We start from the raw sequence: 21,658 nt of genomic DNA, 5'->3' as shown, positions 1-21,658 counted from the left end.
GCGGCAGCGGTGCGTCGCCATGGGGCAAAATGGAAGGCATCGTTGGTAACACCTGGGGATGAGCGCGAGCCAGTAGATGGGTCCCCAGGGTGCTGACCGGATGGCACCGTCGCTGAAAGCAGACGGGGAGCGGCAGAACCCGTGCGACGACAGAGGCGCAGCTGATTGAGATGCCGACGCACCTCACCAGAGGCCCCCAAAACCAAATACATCACGCGGCCGAGGCAGCGAAGAATGTGCACTGCGAGCCAACGCCGTGAACCTCGATAGTTGCGATAAAATACAACGTCGCCTGGAGCAAAAGCAGAAGTCTGCCGCTGCACAGGAACCTGATGCGGCGGGTGCAGCAAAGACATCAAGGTTCGATGAGGACGACTGTGGAGCAACTCAGCTGGCGAGCGACCATCTCGGGGCTGAGAGCGATACAAAGACAAAATGAGCAACAACGCGTCCTCCCGAGAATGCGACTCTTTCAACTTCAACATCTGTGACTTGAAAGTCCGGACCAATCGTTGAGCGACACCGTTTGACTGAGGCGAAAACGGCGCAGATGTCAGATGTTGAATACCATTGGCCTGGCAGAATGACTGAAATTCTGCGGACATGAATTGTGGGCCATTGTCGGAAACAATAGTCTGCGGAAGACCTTCAATGCAAAAGATGCAGACAACGCTTGGATGGTGGCAGTTGATGTCGTGGAAGACATCCGGACAACAAAAGGAAAATTACTGAAGGCATCTACCAGAACAAACCACCGAGCATACCAGAATGGACCAGCAAAATCGATGTGCAAGCGTTGCCAAGGGGAAGTGGCTTTTGGCCATGCAGAGACTTTCCGCGGCAGTGCGGTTTGTTCTTTGGCACACGCCATGCAAGAAGAACACATATTCGTAATCGCAGCATTGATTCCAAACCAAGTACAGTGCTGACGAGGAAGTTGTTTCGTTTGCACTATACCCCAATGTCCTTGGTGAAGTAGCCGTAAAACAGAGGACTGTAACGAACGTGGGACCACGATTCTGGACTGATCATTATCAGAACGCAACAACAAAACACCGCATCGAACAAAAAGTCTCTCCTTGTGAGCAAAAAATCAGCAAACCAACGGATCCTCGATCCGAGACTTTGACAAAGGCCATTGCGTAGCAACAAAATGCAAAACGGTAGCAAGGACCGGGTCAGCAGCTGTGGCTGTAGCTACACGACGAAAATCAATCGGAAACGAGTCGACCACGTCATCGGTTTCCGAATCAATGAACATGCAAGCAAGTTCAGAAGAATCGAATGCTCTATCCTCAGCAACAGGCAAACTGGACAACGCATCGGCGTTTCCGTGCTTAGCAGTGGACCGATACAAGATATCGTAGCGGTACTGCGAGAGGAAAATAGACCAGCAAATGAATTTCTGCGCTGTACGCGGAGGTACAGGCTTGTTCGGATGAAAAAGCGACATCAAAGGTTTGTGGTCTGTGATGATGGTAAAGTGACGACCATACAAGAAATCATGGAACTTAGTAACACCAAACACGAGAGCCAAAGCTTCTTTCTCTATCTGTGAATAATTTCTTTGCGCAGACGAGAGCAATTTGGATGCAAAGGCAATAGGGCGATCATGCGACCCATCTTTGTGCGCAAGCACAGCACCGATCCCGAAATCCGATGCATCTACCATCAACAAAAGGGGTTTCTGGGGATTGAATGGCGTAAGGCAAGTATTAGAAAGCAACGCCGATTTCAACTGGCGAAAGGCGCGTTCGCATTCCGTCGTCCAGACGAACGGAACACCCTTACGGCGTAAGCTATGAATCGTAGCTGAAATGGAAGAGGCATTGCGCAGAAAGCGATGATAATAGTTAATTTTACCTAACACACTCTGTAGCTGCTTCAAATTCTGCGGCGAAGGCAAGTCTTGTATGGCACGGAGGTGCTCTGGACTCGGATGTATGCCTTGGGCATTGATGACATGTCCCAGGTATGGTAAGTCACGAGCAAAAAACACACATTTGTCCTTCCGCAAGCGAAGACCATTTTGTCGCAATACCTGAAATAATGTTCGTAGGTGTGCTAAATGCTCGTCTGCTGTCTTTCCGGAGATCACAATATCGTCCAGATAGTTCGCAGCAGTTGGGACTGATGCACAAACAGTTTGTAAATATTGCTGAAACAATGCAGGGGCAGATGCACACCCGAATGGCAGTCTTTTGAATCGGTACAAACCAAGATGCGTGTTAACCACCAAGACGCGCTGGGATTCTTCGTCCACTGGTATTTGGAAGTACGCATCTGTGACGTCCAACTTTGAAAAATATTTACCCGGGCACAGTTTGTCAAAAAGATCTTCCAGGCGGGGTAATGGAAAAGTTGCAAACACTAGTTGTGGATTCACAGTGGCCTTGAAGTCCACACAAAGTCTCAGTTTTCCGGAAGGTTTGGGCAAAATTACTAATGGTGAGGCCCAGAGAGAAGCCTGCACACGTTCAATTACACCCTGTGATTCTAAATCGTGTAATGTTCTTGCAACCTCATCACGCAATGCGTGAGGAACATTGCACGCTCTGAAAAATTTCGGTTGCCCGTTGACTTTCAGTTCCAAATGTGCTTCATAGTTTTTAGCGCAACCTAAGCCCGGCGCAAAAATGTCTGCAAATTCTTCACACAGACGAGAAACACTGTCTGAAGGCACAGTCTGATTCACTGATAGGACCTGATTTACTATAGACATGTTAAACAACTGAAATAAATCGAAACCAAACAAGTTCACTGCAGTAGAAGAAAGAAGAACGTAAAATGAGACAAGTTTTGTTTGTCCCTTGTATGTTGCAAGAAGGCTGCACTGTCCTAACACAGGGGATATTCTGACCTGAATAACTATTTAACTTAACATTTGCGGCACGCAACGGAGGTTTGCCCAGTTGTTTGTACGTGTCGTGATTGAGCAACGAAACTGCAGCTCCGGTATTGAGCTGGAATGGTATGACCATTCCATTAAAATCCAAATCTACAAAAAGTTTATTGTCCTGCTGACGACAAGAGCAACTGTCTCGTGCAATTTGAACTGATACAGGTACAGCATCACTTGCTAATTGACGTGATTTCCGGCGACGTCGACGCACACTTTGTGTGGGACGAACACTGTCACTGTTTGAGAAAGTGGCACTGGACGGGGTGGAATTCACTACATGAATGTCCATGGGCGAAGGTCCACGAGCCTGAGTGTCCTTGGTTCGATTCCGGCGCGAAGCAAAAGGCCTGGAATGGTTGTGATTGTCTGATCTGAGCTTTTTCTGGCAAACACTTTGAACATGTCCTTTCTTATTACAGAAAAAGCAAATAGCTTGGCGTGACGAGCAATTTTCACGCGAATGTCTAGTAGCACACCGCGGGCATGATTTTACTGCAGTTGTATGCTGTCGCGGCACACCTGGTTTAGAGCGTAGTGGCAGCTGCGTGGACGTGCGCGAGGGCAGTTTACCGGGCCGTGCAGCGCGCCCGGCGGGCTGGTTAATGTTACACACGGCTGGCGAAGTTGCAAATGATTCCTGAGCAAAGTGAAGTGTGTCTTGTCTATCTAATGTGTCTATCACTTGCTGAAGGGAGGGATTAACTAGTTTCAAAATCTGTTCCCATATACGAACATCAGAAACGTTTTGTGCAATTGCATCACGGATCATTGTATCTGAATAAGGGAGTCCACATTCACACTCAAAAGCACAATCCCTTGTAAGGCCTTGCAATGTTGCAACCCACTCCCTATTAGTTTGACCGGCCGTACGTTTTGTACGAAAGAACGTATACCTTTTTGCAACTACATTAACTGTTTCCTTGAAATAGGCATCTAAAGCAGACAAAAGTTCTTCGTAGGACAGAGTTGCTACGTCGCATTGGGGAAATAATTTCACTATCACACGGTACGTTTGCACCCCTACACATGCCAATAAATGAGGCTGCCGCTCGTTACCTTGAATTCTGTAGGCGGCGAGATGAAATCCAACCTGGCGTGACCACTCCGTCCATGTTTCCTTAGCTGGGTCAAACGGCCTAAAAGGCGGTGCAACTGTGAGTTGTGGCTGTGGTAGTAGTAGAGCGGTGGCTGCCGCATCGTTGTGCAGTTCACGTTGACCCTGGACGAGCCGTCCAAGGGCATCCAATAACGCCTGCGTCTGCTGATTCTGCAAGTGATAAAATTCGGACAGTACATCTGGCGAAGCCATGACACAAGTAAATGTAAGCAATTTGAAAGAACAAGACCCTTTCCGTTGACTTGTCGCCAAAAATTGTTGTGTCTAGACAAGACAGCCTAGACACAATGAGAGGAAGCCGAAAGGCACGCGCTAAGTTAAAAAAGGAGGGCGTGAGGTCTGAAACAGGATACGTAATGATTGCTTGTGTGTTGTGCCTGGTGCAACTTTGTTTTCTTTATGGTAAATAGTGATCTATCTTTCCCTGCACACACACAGAGAAAAAAAACTGCCAAGTCCAGCAGCTAGGGGCAAGCTGCTGGAGTTGGTAGTCATATGTGTGTGACATGTGCTTGCCTGTGTGTATGAATGTGTGTGTTTCTCTGTATCTCTTTTGCTGATGAAGGCTGTGGCCGAAAGCTTTGTGTAAGTGCCTTTTTAATTGTGCCTGTCTACAATGTAACATGTCTCCTTTACAGTAAGCAGCAATCTATGTTTTCCTATATTTTTCATTTACACAGATGTAATTAACAAATCAGAGTCTATTTATTCCAGAGAAGTGACAGTTTGTTCATGACAGTTCAGCACAAATCTGATTTTTTATATACAGCAAGGCTACCTATAAATTATTCTGTGTGCCAGTATTCATGCTGACTATAGGGATTCACACTGATCATGTGTAATTTGACACCTGGTCCTGTAAAGTTACTTCTGCTCAACGTGAAAAATTCTCCAATTCACATTTTGTAATTAACCTTAACATATCAAATAATGCACCCTTCGATATAACTGCTTATTGTCCACTTCCCATCACTCTATTCCCAATGTCAACCCAGCTGACCTCTACTTCTAATCCAAAAACCATGGTTGACTCAATGTTTGCTATTGCAAGCTATTGCTATTGCAACACAAAAGTGCCAGAGGCACCAGTAATGATATACAATTAAAAATACTAGAAAGTAAGGCACACCGGTTAGTACATGCTAAGACAAACACTACAAGTGTCTAAGACACTGCGCTCTCACACAACAAGTACGAGGTCTGAATACATTCCAGTTATGATACACTAAACTGTTTCATTCACAGTGGCTATATACATACTCTCTCCCCAATAAACAGAATAGTTATAACTCAATTGTTCACAAGTGTATATTATGACTCTTGCCACAGCCACGCAGTCAGTATGCCACAGGCGTGCCATAGAAAGCGATCAGGTTCAATTCCTTGTAGAGCCGGGAAATTCTGCTCGGTGGACGGACTGGAATAGAGTACACTCTGCTTGTAGTTCCAGCTGAGGAGATACTCAAGTGAGAAGTAGTGTCTTCAACTTCTGGAAGTTGATAACAGCCTGGAGAGTTGTATACTGACCCCCTAACTCTCCATAGATTTATAGTAGAGGACATCTCTCGAAGAGCATTGCGTGGTCTTCTGGGCCCAATGCAGAGTTCGTTTATCTATGTATATTGTATATCACCACTTGTACACACTCATCAGCACAGTATCATATTGTCTCTTCACGTGGCAAATTTTTGTTCCCTTGTTTCCAGACTATCATTACTTGTACCACACATATTCCACACGGTTTATGCTCACTCCTTCAATGATACTTCCTATCCTCCTCTAGTGTGCGAGTTGTCCCTGCTTTCCTGCGTGTTTCTTGGTTTAAACACCCTTGTTTCAAAAGAGAGTGACAGCTTAGATACAGTCTTGTCAACATTTTGTAATTTTATTTAGCAATTATTGTTTGAGCCTTATAGGCGAATGTCACAAGATATTGTCAACCACTGGATTCACTAGATTGGAATGGGGTTCATGGTAACTTATCAATTCATTTTTTAAGTTGCTGTTATCTTTTTCATCCTATCTTGGACTAGCTTTTCCATACTCCCACTCTATTTTACGTAGCCAAACAGTTATCTGCCCTTGCAAACTTGCTCCTTTACTACCAAGTTAACTAATACTGGGCAGCCTAACAGAAGTTCCAATATCCAGTCTTTCACCACAATTCACCTACACACACTTTTCACTCATTGATTTTCTTTTTTCAATGTCATAAATATTTTGCTTTCACAGACTGCTGTGCTTTGAACATAAAATTGTAGGAACATCTGCCTCACATGTCACTTTTTTTTTTTTTTTTTTTTTTTTTATTAAAGAATATGTTCCTTGCTTATTCCTATTTGCTTCTGATACATTTCCATTCTCACTTTTATTTTCTTTTGATCCATTTCTTTTTTCTTTGATAGACAAGTCAAACAACAATGGCAATATGTTGCAGCCCCCTGTGTTTCACCCTACTTACTACGAACTTACTTTTCTTAGCTTCCAATTTTATTAGTCATTTGGTTTTTAAGATACTTAAATTAATTGTTTGACCCTGTATTTTTATATCTTATTTTACCTTCGGTTGATAAAGGATTTCTGGTATGCTCACAAAGAGAGAGCTGATTTTCCCACCCCTCACCCCCCTTACTTTGTCCGGAAACAAACTTATCGCCAAGTATCTTGCAGTTTTTTTCCTATTATTAATCTCTTAGTCTAGTCATCAATTTAAAAGTGTCAGTTGTTGGTCCCATTGTCTAATAATTTGTACATTTATACACATGAAGTTCCAATTTTTATTTGGAACATATAGACTCTGATAATCATGAATCACAGTTCAAATGGCTCTGGGCACTATGGGACTTAACATTTGAGCCAAGGCAGGATTCAAACCTGCGACCGTAGCAGTCGCGCAGTTCTGGACTGAAGCGCCTAGAACCGCTCGGCAACGGTGGCTGGCGAATCATAGTTACCATCACACGGACAGAAATACTGTATTAACTTTAATACAACATAGGGACATAGCTAAAAATGTCTTTACATAATTTCCAGTTCTGACTACTTTCCTTTAATTTAATCTAACAAATAGGTTAGTGTAACATGATGTTGACAGAGGCAAATTATATATACTCACAAATTATTTAGCTAGAGGTATCTGGTTTGTATGTCTGGGAGGGAGGAGGGTGCAAGCTGAAAACTTCAAGAAAAGATTACTCATTTCATACCTGCTGGATTTAACTGCAGTTTATCTCTTCCATATACCAACCACATACCTAATGTGCATGGCAAACAGTTTGAAAGTATTATTCTATACTCAGCATTTGGAACTATCAGTTCCTTCATGAGAGAGGAAAGAGGGATAAGTTTCTGAAGGTCTGAAAGGTCACTCGGACTCCACAACTAATGTGAGGACAAGAGGAACAAATGTGTCTATAAGAAGTTTTGGAATTTCACCTCCTGAAGGTAAAATACTGATCAGTCTGTCAGTCTTCTAGTAATTTTATGGTTTCCTCGCATGAATTTTCACTTGGACATGATTATTCTATGTTTCATCACTCACCTGAGAGATATCTCTGAATTCCCAAAGAGACACACCTTCAAATTGCCATCAGCTGTTATCGGTAAACGGTTGCACGTGCCACAGAAGTGTTCACTCATTGAGGTAATAAATCCCACACGTCCCTTGAAGCCCGGGACATGGTATGCCTGCAAAAAGAAATTGTAAGAAAATAGGTACTGCTGTTGTGAAAATACTATAAATGTGTTGCTCACCAAGTGGAGGAAGGAGAAAATGTGCATTAAGGGGAGTTTGAACGCCCTATCCTGACAATGTTACATTTAGTGACTTAACTTCCCCGTACTTCAGGAACAACTGTAGCCATTGACAAGAAACTTTTACAGGACATTAAACTATATGTTCTGAGTCTTACAATAATTGCATTTCAGCCACTGCTTTTGGAAATACAATTTTTTAATTACACAGTTAAAATTTTGTGTACCTTTTTGTATGTTATTCTAAATAATTTTATTTATACATAACATTATGTTTTTCTTTTAGTTCAGAAGACTCAGGATACATATGTCATTACTCCCTGAAAATTTGAATTCGCTACTTGCCGTAGTTTCGGAGATTTAGGGAAAAATGCAAGAGAAAATGTAAATTTTCAGGAAGAGTTTTTAAAGTTTCAATAGACTGTAACTCAATATATGCTTAACATTTTATTTTTAGTCACTCAGAAGCACCCTGCACCATACTGTATATCATCCTCTTGATCTTTTTTAAGTTTTTTTTTTTTTCTTCTTTCTGGACTCCGTAGTGGCCAACTGTGCTGCATACTCTGCTTTACCAGTGCAAACCTTGTCCATCCCTTCAAATTCTCTGATGCAGTTTGCTCCAGAATTAATTCCCATATGTTGTAGCACTTTCACGCTACCAATGTTGCCATCATTAAAAGCAATAACAGCATGACTGACCCCCACTTTAGTGTCTTCATTACAAGAAAAACATTTTTTGGTCTACATCTACATCTACATCCATACTCCTCAAGCCACCTGATGGTGTAGGCTACCTTGAGTACCTCTATTGGTTCTCCCTTCTATTCCAGTCTCGTATTGTTCGTGGAAAGAAGGATTGTCAGTATGCCTCTGTGCGGGCTCTAATCTCTCTCATTTTATCCTCATGGTCTCTTCGTGAGATATACGTAGGAGGGAGAAATATACTGCTTGACTCCTCAGTGAAGGTATGTTCTCGAAACTTCAACAAAAGCCCATACCGAGCTACTGAGCGTCTCTCCCACAGAGTCTTCCACTGGAGTTTATCTAACATCTCCGTAATGCTTTCATGATTACTAAATGATCCTATAACGAAGCATGCTGCTCTCTGTTGGATCTTCTCTATCTCTTCTATCAACCCTATCTGGTACAGATCCCACACTGCTGAGCAGTATTCAAACATTGGGGGAACAAGTGTACTGTAACCTAATTCCTTTGTTTTTGGATTGCATTTCCTTAGGATTCTTCCAATGAATCTCAGTCTGGCATCTGATTTACCGATGATCAACTTTATATGATCATTCCATTTTAAATCACTCCTAATGCATACTCCCAGATAATTTATGGAATTAACTGCTTCCAATTGCTGACCTGCTATATTGTAGCTAAATGATATGGGATCTTTCTTTCTATGTATTCGCAGCACATTACACTTGTCTACATTGAGATTCAATTGCCATTCCCTGCACCATGCATCAATTCGCTGCAGATCATCCTGCATTTCAGTGCAATTTTCCATTGTTGCAACCTCTCGATATACCACAGCATCATCCGCAAAAAGCCTCAGTGAACTTCTGATGTCATTCACAAGGTCATTTATGTGTATTGTGAATAGCAACGGTCCTACGACACTCCCCTGCAGCACACCTGAAATCACTCTTACTTCGGAAGACTTCTCTCCATTGAGAATGACAGGCTGCGTTCTGTTATCTAGCAACTCTTCAATCCAATCACATAATTGGTCTGATAGCCCATATGCTCTTACTTTGTTCATTAAATGATTGCGGGGAACTGTATCGAACACCTTGCGGATGTCAAGAAACACAGCATCTACCTGGGAACCCGTGTCTATGGCCCTCTGAGTCTCGTGGACGAATAGTGCGAGCTGGGTTTCACACGATCGTCTTTTTCGAAACCCATGCTGATTCCTACAGAGTAGATTTCTAGTTTACAGAAAAATCATAATACTCGAACATAATACATGTTCTAAAATTCTACAACTGATCGACATTAGAGATATAGGTCTATAGTTCTGCACATCTGTTCGACGTCCCTTCTTGAAAACGGGGATGACCTGTGCCCTTTTCCAATTCTTTGGAACGCTACGCTCTTGTAGAGACCTACGGTACACTGCTGCAAGAAGGGGGGTAAGTTCCTTCGCATACTCTGTGTAAAATTGAACTGGTATCCCATCAGGTCAGCGGCCTTCCCTCTTTTGAGTGATTTTAATTGTTTCTCTATCCCTCTGTCATCTATTTCAATATCTACCATTTTGTCATCTGTGCGACAATCTAGAGAAGGAACTACAGTGTAATCTTCCTCTGTGAAACAGCTTTGGAAAAAGACATTTAGTATTTCGGCCTTCAGTCCATCAGCCTCTGTTTCAGTACCTTTTTGGTCACAGAGTGTCTGGACATTTTGTTTTGATCCACCTACCGCTTTGACATAAGAGCAAAATTTCTTAGGATTTTCTGCCAAGTCAGTACATAGAACTTTACTTTCGAATTCATTTAACGCCTCTCGCATGGCCCTCCTCACATTACATTTCACTTCACGTAATTTTTGTTTGTCTGCAAGGTGTTGGCTACGTTTATGTTTGCTGTGAAGTTCCCTTTGCTTCCGCAGCAGTTTTCTAACTCGGTTGTTGTACCACGCTGGCTCTTTTCCATCTCTTACGATCTTGCTTGGCACATACTCATCTAACGCATATTGTACGATGGTTTTGAACTTTGTCCACTGATCCTCAACACTATCTGTACTTAAAACAAAACTTTTGTGTGAGGTGTTAGGTACTCTGATGTCTGATTTTTGTCACTTTTGCTAACCAGAAAAATCTTCGTACCTTTTTTTAATATTTCTATTTACGGCTGAAATCATCGCTGCAGTAACCGCTTTATGATCGCTGATTCCCTGTTCTGCGTTAATTGTTTCAAATAGTTCGGGTCTGTTTGTCACTAGAAGGTCTAATATGTTATCGCCACGAGTCAGTTCTCTGTTTAACTGCTCAAGGTAGTTTTCAGACAAAGCTCTTAAAAAATTTCACTGGATTCTTTGTCCCTGCCACCCATTATGAAAGTTTGAGTCTCCCAGTCTATATCCGGCAAATTAAAATCTCCACCCAGAACTATAACATGGTGGGCAAATCTACTCGAAATATTTTCCAAATTATCCTTCAGGTGCTCAGCCACAACAGCTGCTGAGCCAGGGGGCCTATAGAGACATCCAATTACCTTGTCTGAGCCTGCTTTAACCGTGACCTTCACCCAAATTATTTCACATTTCGGATCTCCATCAATTTCCTTCGATACTATTGCACTTCTTATCGCATTAAACATGCCTCCCCCTTCACTGTCCAGCCTGTCTCTGCGGTATACATTCCAATCTGAGTATAGAATTTCATTACTGTTTACATCTGGTTTCAGCCTACTTTCTGTCCCTAGTACTATGTGGGCATTGTGACCGTTTATTAATGAGAGCAGTTCTGGGACCTTTCTATAGACGCTCCTGCAGTTTACTATTAGCACACTAATATTGTTATTCCCTGCTGCATTTTGTCTACTCCTACCTTGCCGCATCTCAGGAGGTGTCTTGTCGGGCCTAGGGAGGGAGTTCTCTAACTTAAAAAACCCACATGTGCACTCCACACATACTCCGCTACCCTTGTAGCCGCTTCCTGCATGTAGTGCACGCGTGACCTATTCAGGGGGACCCTACATTTCTGCACCCGATAGCGGAGGTCGAGAAATTTGCACCCCAGATCTCCGCAGAATCGTCTGAGCACCTGGTTTAAGCCTTCCACTCGGCTCCAAACCAGAGGACCACTATCGGTTCTGGGAACGATACAACAAGTAGCTAGCTCAGATTCCACCCCGCGAGGCTTTCCGCCTACACCAACTCCGCTAACTGCCTGTACGAACTGAGGATGACCTCTGAACCCATACGGCAGGAGTCATTGGTGCCGACATGAGCAACAATTTGCAGTCGGGTGCACCCAGTGCTCTCTATCACTGCCAGCACGGCCTCCTCCACATCTCGGATGAGACCCCCGGCAAGCAGACAGAGTGAACACTGACCTTCTTCCCCGACCTTTCCGCTATTTCCCTAAGGGGCTCCATCACCCGCCTAACGTTGGAGCTCCCAATAACTAATATACCCCTCCCCCCATGTGCCTGCTCGGACCTTGCTGAAGGAGTGGCCACATGTCCACTCACAGGCAGAACGGGCGATGCCACACGGCCAGCCTCCACACTGACCCTCAGCCTCATGCGCCGCGAATGCCGCTGAACCCGCCACTCCCCTTGGGAAGAGGGTGGCCCAACCGTGCCCGGTAGCCGCAAAGATGTCGTGACAGCAGGGTCAGTGGGTGAAGCATGTAATGTAACACCTGGGGTGTACCATGCAGCGCACCAGACTCCCCACTGCCGCTACACTCTGAGGCAGCAGCCTGAAGATGGCTAACCGCGGCTTCAACACATTCAGCTGTTTGCGAACAGTGGCCAGCTCCTCCTGTGTCCGTACACAGCAGTCACACATCCTATCCATCATAAGAAATCAATTTACTGTAGAGAGTTAATCAACTTATAACTAGACTGCTAATTCACTAAAGGCGGCTGATAGTTGACTAAACTGTGGTTACTAGACACTTCCTGTAGAAAACAATGAAAATAGCACTACCTGTCTCTGGACTGTATTGAAAACAAACACTAGCACTACTGGCACTATGGCTGACTAAACGGACTCTCTCTGACTGTATTCAAAACAAACACGAAATCTATGGAACACTATTACTAGCACCTGACAATTAAAGCTTCCTAAAAGCAAAAACACACGGAAAAGGAAGTGACAAGTAAGAAAAATAGAGTTAATACTTCAATTAGCATAGCTCGCTGCACAGCAGACGTGATGCAGATGGCAGTTACAACGACACTGACACAATAAGATTATTGAACGACTCACTGGGATTTTGAGTCTGACAATGCAGACACTTCTTCAATAATTCAGGATTGCCAGGTCTCTGTAAACAGGTTTTATGATATCCACAACTGCTGCTGGGATAGAATGTTTATGGCTGTATGACCTGTTTGAGTACTGGGCATTGCGGTAATTGCACCATGAACCAGATCTAGGAGGGCAAAGATGGTGTACTGGTTTATCATCAGCTGACAGTCTCTGGAAGAAGGTAGCCCATACTGCCTGCTTCATTTTCAACAAATCCTCAGTATTATTTCTAATGGCAATCTCATAATACTGTTGTAGTTCATCAATCATGTTGTCTGTCAGCCTGCTTCTTATGGTCTTACCACCTGAAAGTTTCTTGTCTCTCAAACTTTGTTTCAACTTCCTCAATCTGGTATCCATCCTCTTCTGGACATGAGCAACACATTCCAGTTCTGTGATAAGCTTCTCACCATAAGGCTGAGTGGCTACTACACTGTTATATGCATTTGAGTCTGCATAACCTAAGAACTTAGTGTAACACACTCCCCTTTAGTTTACAGATCGATTATAAATTTCAACAGCTGCACAGGCCTCCGTACGACTAGTTGTCCTTCATAATTTCTGTCACAGATATGCCCTTCTTCATTCCCTGATTTATACTTATAACAATGTTTGGTTAAAATCTGGAAATCTATTAGCTTTCCAGTATCAACACTGGTCACTGTAGCAACAGAATTCTTAGAACTGCAGCTGCCCTTCTACCAAGTGCCCCAAAAGCTACTGATATGACAATCATACCATCGTTTATTTCAGCAGCTTCATTTGTAGCACCCTTAATTGACTCACATGCAGTGGATTTCACAGCAGCTCCAATAAATCCTGCATACTTGTCCATTTTACAAAGTGGGCGTGGCATATACATCACGACACACATTGTTTCTGCTGCAGTGTGTCCTTTGCCAATAGCTCTCAATCCATAAAACCACCTAACATTTATGTCAAAATAATTATCTTTACACTTATCAGAATTCCAAAATGAATGAGTGTATTTACAAATGGCAGAATTAATGGTAAGTTTCCTGGCTAGTCCATTTGATACCTCAATGTCTTCATGTAAACTAACTGGCCCTCCACATACATACAGCACACACATTCACATAACACCCCTGTTAGGATGTGTAAATGTATCAGAATATAACCTAACCTACCGTTTACATGAGTTTTGTTTTGAGATAACTGTGTTATCACTATGTATTATTTTAATCTTCGAAGCACTAATGGGTGTTTCGCTAGATACTCATGAGTTTGCCAGTATTTCATTGTCTGCAACTTCACACACCACATGCTGAACACAATGTTTCTCTTTATTCAAAAATTTATTACCATGAAACCCACATTTCTTAAAAACACTTCATTTTGGAGTCATACTTTTTGAGAGATTTACCAGTCTATTCATCACTTCTCCTCGGAAAAACGTTAGCACTTTGATATACAAAGCATGTTTATACTATGAAAAGATACGATACTATTTTTGACAGTGCTACCAATGCAAACACATAATTTAACCTTTATAACACAGCAATCCACAGCTTTCTACAGGGTAGTCCATTGATAGTGACCGGGCCAAATATCTCACGAAATAAGCATGAAATGAAAAAACTACAAAGAACGAAATTCGTCTAGCTTGAAGGGAGAAACCAGATGGCGCTATGGTTGGCCTGCTAAATGGCACTGCCATAGGTCAAACTCATATCAACTGCATTTTTTAAAAATAGGAGCCCCCATTTTTTATTACATATTCATGTAGTACGTAAAGAAATGTGAATGTTTTAGCTGGACCACTTTTTCACTTTGGGATAGATGAAGCTGTAATAGTCAAAAATGGTTCAAATGGCTCTGAGCACTATGGGACTTAACTTCTGAGGTCATCAGTCCCCTAGAACTTAAAACTACTTAAACCCAACTAACCTAAGGACATTACACACATCCATGCCCAAGGCAGGATTCGAACCTGCGACCGTAGCGGTCGTGCGTTTCCAGACTGTAGCGCCTAGCACCGCTCAGCCACTTCGGCCAGCTGCTGTAATAGTCACAAACATATAAGTATGTATATCACATAACTTTCCGCCAGTGCGGACGGTATTTGCTTCGTGATACATTACCCGTGTTAAAATGGACCGTTTACCAATTGCGGAAAAGGTCGGTATCGTGTTGATGTATGGCTATTGTGATCAAAATGCCCAAGGGGCGTGTGCTATGTATGCTGCTCGGTATCCTGGACAACATCATTGAAGTGTCGGGACCATTCGCCAGATAGTTACATTATTTAAGGAAACAGGAAGTGTCCAGTCACATGTGAAACATCAACCATGACCTGCAACAAATGATGATGCCCTAGTAGGTGTTTCAGCTGCTGGGGCAGCTAATCCACACATCAGTAGCAGACAAATTGCGCGAGAATTGGGAATCTCAAAAACGTCGGTGTTGAGAATGCTACATCAACATTGATTGCACCCGTACCATATTTCAATGCACCAGGAATTGCATGCCACTGACTTTGAATGTCATGAACAGTTCTGCCACTGGGCACAAGAGAAATTACGAGACGATGAAAGATTTTTTGCATGTGTTCTATTTAGCGATGAAGCATCATTCACCAACAGCGGTAACCTAAACCGCCATAATATGCACTATTGGACAACGGAAAATCTACGATGGCAGCGACAAGTGGAACAGCAGCGACCTTGGCAAGTTAATGTATGGTGTGGCATTAAGGGAGGAAGGTTAATTGGCCCCCATTTTATCCATGGCAATCTAAATGGTGCAATGTATGCTGATTTCCTGCGTAATGTTCTACCAATGTTACTACAAGATGTTTCACTGCATGACAGAATGGCGATGTACTTCCAACATGATGGATGTCCGGCACATAGTTTGCGTGCGGTTGAAGCAGTATTGAATAGCACATTTCATGACAGGTGGATTGGTCATCAAAGCACCATACCATGGCCCGCACGTTCACCGGAACTGACGTCCCAGGATTTCTTTCTGTGGGGAAAGTTGAAGGATATTTGCTATCGTGATCCACCGACAATGCCTGACAACATGCGTCAGTACATTATCAATGCATGTGCGAACATTACGGAAGGCAAACTACTCACTGTTGAGAGGAATGTCATTACACGTATTGCCAAAGGCATTGAGGTTGACAGACATCATTTTGAGCATTTATTGCATTAATGTGGTATTCACAGGTAATCACGCCGTAACAGCATGCATTCTCAGAAATGATAAGTTCACAAAGGTACATGTATCACATTGGAACAACCGAAATAAAATGTTCAAATGTACCTAGGTTCTGTATTTTAATTTAAAAAACCTACCTGTTACCAACTGTTCATCTAAAATTATGAGACATATGTTTGTGACTATTACAGTGCCATCTATCACAAACTGAAAAAAGTGGTCCAACTAAAACATTCATATTTCTTTATGTATTACACGAATATGTAATAAAAAATGGGGTTCCTATTTTAAAAAACACAGTTGATATCAGTTTGAGCTATGGCAGTGCCTTATAGCAGGCCAACCATTGCGCCAGCTGGTTTCCCCCTTCGAGCTAGACAAATTTCGTTCTTTGTAGTTTTTTCGTTTGACACTTATTTCGTGAGATATTTGGCCCGGTCACGATCAATGGACTACCCTGTATATAAAAAATTACCGATTTTATTAGGTCTTGAAGTAATGCATGTAAAAATTTTAACATTTTCAACTGGTGTAGATTATATTTTAGAAAATAAAATAAAATACTTCTCACGCAAGTTTATAAGTAATATACATATCATTTTATTTGGAAAATGGCAAATTTTATAATCAGATAAAAACCCGAAAAAGTGAAAAAGAATGTTTTCCCCTTCTAACTTCCCTTAAAGTTATGGAAATGTGTAAGCTTTCGGAGCCAGTGGCTTCTTCTTCTGGCAGAAACAATAAGGGGAAGGAAAAGGGAAGAAAGAAAAGGATTGTCAAGGGTTAGGAAATGGGGAGAGTTGCAGAAAAGCTGCAGAGAAACCCAGGCCAGGACAGACTTACTGAATGGGATGAGAAATATGTAACTAAACCAGTCTATCTCTCATACCACCAGCAGATGTGAAGTATTCTTGTGATTGGTAGTAAGTCATAAACATTAAATTATTATCAATGTATGTTCATACGTAATACTGCACGTACCTTTGAGGTATCATTGGGCCCATTGGGAAGAGGATCAAAATTAGGCCACTGCTTTCTAATTATTTGGAGCATTTCACAAAATGAGACCATCTTCCCATCATTCCATTTGTTGCCGCTGAAAGGCATGTACTCGATAAATCTTACATCAACATTTTTCTCTTTTGTTAACTCCACAAAACTGCACACTTCATCTTCATTAAAACCTCGCATTACAACACAATTTATCTGTGGAAGAAAGACACCATTAAAAACTTGGTATCAGATAAAGCATGGTTTAAACAGAGTTTGAAAGACTTTTTGATAGATAACTCATCCTACTCTATAGATGAATATCTTAACAGTGGCTGTTAGGCCAGCTTAAATAAGAATGTCTGTTAGATTTCAGTTCTGAGAGCACTTTGCCATAACAGTCAAGATTATGTACTTTTTGTTTGATAAATTTATTAATAGTGCATAACGATGTTTCAGTCTGACAGCGTATCAATTCTGAAAATATTAGCTGTTCCAGTTTGTATTGTATTCACCTAGTTTGACAATCTCCTGACAAATGATCAGGGTATTCAAATGTTTTATATTTTTTATGTTATACTTTCTGGCATGTTACTCACCCATGAGAATCGTCTCATGTTTTGGGTCTTGGAACAAAAGCTGAATCTAATCTAATCTAACCTACAAAATAATGGTTCTACAAGTCTGTAGTTATATTTGTATACCTCACTGATTCTGTTAAATTAATCTTTTTCTCTCTTTTTAGAGAATGTCTGAATTTATCTTAGCATGCCAAGCTGTTAACCTTCTTAACAATTTATGAAAATTAAACTACATACATCTCCAATCTTTTTCCCCACTCCAACGCACACATCTTTTGCTGAAGGTATTATTTTAACTATTACATGAAATTAAGAAGCTTTCTTGAAACTGTGCTGCCATTTGTGAAACAAAGTTGAAAGTGTTCTCAAGATAAAAGGTCTTCACAAAAGGAGCATTTAGTATCTGTGCAGGTGGTAATACTGACAGCCATCATATAAACAAGCCCAAATGGTAGAACATCCTGCTTTACACATACACGCAATGGCAGAAAAAAGGAAAAGAGCACACCTTTCATTCAAGCATTGAATATATAAACTGATGAGACAAAACACTATGACCTCCTGTTTGATAATGTGTTTGTCCACTGTTGGAACACAATACAGCAGTGATTTTGTGTGGGACAAGTTCAACAAATTTCAGGTATGTTCCCAGCATTATGTGAGGTATGTTCCCAGCATTATGCAGCACCGCATGTCTAAGCACAGGTCATGTAATTCCCATAAATTGGAGATCAGTGGTTTCTGGGTGCAGAACTGGTATCTGATAGCATTGCAGATGTATTCCATCAGATTCAGAAGGGGTGAATTTGATTCTGGCCTCGTGACACTGAAAGTCATATTGTTGAAACATGTCACCTTCATTAGGGACAGGGTGCGGACAGTGCACAATAATGTTCACACAGAACAAAGCTGTTATGGAGCCTTCAGTTACTACCACAGGACCCATAGAAGACCAGGTGAATGTCCTCCATAGCATAATATTGCTCCCACTGGCCTAAGTCTGTAGCAAAGTGCACCTTTCAAGCACCAATTCACTCTGTTGACAGTGTATGTGCACAAAACCGTCACGCAGGTGTAATGCGAAACTCGAATGATTCAACCAGATGACACATTTCTATTGATTCACTGCCCAATCTCAATGCTCCTGAGCCACAGAAATTGTAATTCAACTGTGTTGTCAACATGGGAACATACAGGGGTTGTCTGCAGCAGAGCCCTATGTTTAACAATGTGCAATGGATGGTGTGCTCTGAAATACTCGTGCTTCCACCAGCACTGTGTAGCTTCCTCAGCTGAATGTCATCTTTTTCAAAGGAACCATCCCAGAATTTGTCTTAAATCATTTAGGGAAATCAAGGAAAACCCAAATTTTGGTGGCCCGATGGGACTCGGGTCCGTTGTCCTCTCGAAGGCAAGTCCACTGTTTGACCACTGTGGTGGCATGACCTAGTCTTAATTAAGCCAGAAAATCTTGGGAAATGCTGACAGATTTAAGATATAACAATTTAAAGCAATCCTTTCATGAATTTCACTACAATTTTCTGCTCTTTTGAAAAACAATTTCTTTTGACTGTTTTGATGTTGTTTAGTATGTTTAAATAATGATGGCAGTCTCTATAAAAGGGCAGTTCGGCTTTTAAGTTTAGTTATACTGTTTTAAACTACATCCTTCATCTATTTGTCCACCCAGAAGTGCTATAGGATGTAACTTGAAGACTATGGTGAGGTGGTGGGGGACAGTCATGTGTTGAGGAGGAGGTGCTGCCAGAAATGAAGTGTGTGAGGTGACGTTATTGACACTGCATACAGGGAGAATAAAAATACTCTATTCCATATTCATTCACAATCTACGTCTGCCCCCATATGGTTTTACTTTTCTCCAATAAGAAAAAAGAAATTGTCAGTAACTGTCTCTATAAGGTCTTAAAAGGAAACAAACAATAGAAAATCTAGGCTGGAATAATGACCATATTATAAAAAAGATACATTGCTATTCACTGTACACAGGAAATGTTAGGTCACAGACAAGCACAACAAAAAGACTACTAAACACGTAAGCATTCGATCAGAAAGTCTTCTTCGTAAGTGGACAAAACACACACACACACACACACACACACATATGAATGTTGTTTCTCCCATGATGCGCAGTTGCTCCCAGTCTGGCCCTAGCAGCCAGAGACCGTGGTCATGTATGTGTGATCTGCATTTGCACGCATGTGTGTGTGTGTGTGTGTGTGTGTGTGTGTGTGTGTGTGTGTGTGTGTGGGAAGGGGGGGGGGGGGGGGGGAGGTTTGCACCAAAAGCTTACGTGTTTAATGGGTGGTGTATTTTTTTTTTTTTTTTCCCCTGCCTGCAACACAACATCTACACTATACAGTGAGTGCCAATCTATCGTTTTCATAATACTGTCGTTACCACCTTGCCAAGAGGCATATTGTGGAGTAATCCGAAGGGCTCTACTAATTTGTACAAGAGGAAGGAGAGCACAATCTCAATGTAAGTTTTTAGAAAACTGGTATGTGCATTACTTCTGCAAACCTTTCAGAAAGGACACAGTATGCACTTCATCCAGCAAGATGAGTAATAAACAATATTAGCAATACTGCATCAAACTTGTTCACTTTCATCTTTGGATTAAACATTCGATTTCAGAGAGTACAGAATTTGGCAGAATCAAATTTTGGGGATATGTGGAACTGGGACGACGGCATATTTTTTACCCATTCACAAACTAAGCACTGCTGATTGCTACTTTTATTGTGTCTGCTGCTGCAATGCATATATGAAACTGTAAGTGCAGCATCTATGATGGAATAAAATGTTATACAAATGAAACAAACAGGCACAGTGAAATAGAGTAGTATGGCTCATCATTTCGGTCTCACAGATTAGCAGGTGTTGACTTGAAAGATAATACTTAAGAAGTTGAATCCAAAGGAGAGGATGTACCGTATTTACTCAAATGTAAGCCGCATTTTTTCTGGTTTTTGTAATCCAAAAAACCGCCTGCGGCTTAGAATCGAGTGCAAAGCAAGTGGAAGTACTGAAAAATGTCGGTAGGTGCTGCCACAACTAACTTTTGCCGTCGAATATATGTAGCGCTACACAGGCATGCTTCGTAGGCACAAAGATAAATACTTGCGCCAAAACCTCTGCGTCAGTAAATAAATTAAAAAAAAACGGTGGAAGACGATTTTCATACATTATCCAACGAAGTAAATATAAATTCCGTATTGTTCATCTTCGAATGTAGCAGAACTTCAATGTATTACGAAAATCCGACTGGCAAGACTGTTTCGGATGTTTGTCAATATGGCCAACTCTACGTTCTGAATTTTTTCCTACCTGTGAGAAGAGATGGTTGCTTATAGGAACCTGATGAAATGTGAATCACATGCAGTATTCTCTTCATCATAAGAGTAATACGAATATAAACATGTTGCCACGTATTCTTTCGTGTTTGCTGCTATCTTATTTAAATCCTGTCTGCCTAATAAACTACGAAACTAGAGTGAGACAACAGCAAATGTGGAAGAATATACGTATCGTGTCATGTTTATATTCGTATTATTCTTATGCCTAATAGTGATACAGTCAGAACTGAAGCACGGCAACTGACTAGATTTTTAAATCTAAGATGACTCTAATTTCTGTGCAGAATTTGATGTACTAAAGAAGCGGCCGCAAAGATTTTCAAACGGAGATAAATTTTCGCCTAACTCTTGTTCAGAACATGTTCTATCATACGCAGTCTATTATTTGGTTCTTGTTGATCATTATCAAAGAAAGCAGCAGTGTAAGTAACAACAAATAGTCTCTTGCCATTGTTTCGCTAATGAGATGATTTCTCTCTCTTTTTTTTTTTTTTTTTTAATTGTAGGCAGTGGTAGCGTGCATAAAAGCAAGCCATGCCGCGAGCAACGACAGGCCGCAAACACGCACTATCAGAATGCGACAAATAATGCATGACACAGTACAGTAATGTATTTTCAGCTTAGAGTGACATAAACGCCTATAACAAGGAAAACGGCACTTATCAGATCAAAGCAAAATAAGCAATGGATTCAAACCAGACGAAGCACGTGAAAAAGGAAGGGTACCAGTATAAATACGGACGGAGGGCCTGAC

The 21,658-nt window shown here is 41.7% G+C and overlaps 1 protein-coding gene across 1 annotated transcript in view; it reads right to left on the bottom strand.

Annotated features, from left to right (window-relative positions):
* Nucleotides 1-21,658, bottom strand: part of LOC124554919 (molybdenum cofactor biosynthesis protein 1-like) — a 67,545-nt gene that overhangs the window by 30,670 nt on the left and 15,217 nt on the right. The window contains exons 4-5 of the mRNA XM_047128609.1: nt 16,938-17,162; nt 7,561-7,706 (exon numbers count right to left, since the gene is read on the bottom strand). Coding sequence (XP_046984565.1) covers nt 7,561-7,706; nt 16,938-17,162 — 371 coding nt within the window. The remainder of the gene's footprint in view (nt 1-7,560; nt 7,707-16,937; nt 17,163-21,658) is intronic.

The sequence above is a fragment of the Schistocerca americana genome, chromosome X (genome assembly GCF_021461395.2).
Source record: "Schistocerca americana isolate TAMUIC-IGC-003095 chromosome X, iqSchAmer2.1, whole genome shotgun sequence".
In the NCBI taxonomy this organism is placed as follows: domain Eukaryota; kingdom Metazoa; phylum Arthropoda; class Insecta; order Orthoptera; family Acrididae; genus Schistocerca; species Schistocerca americana.
This window is presented reverse-complemented; position numbering and strand designations above follow the sequence as displayed.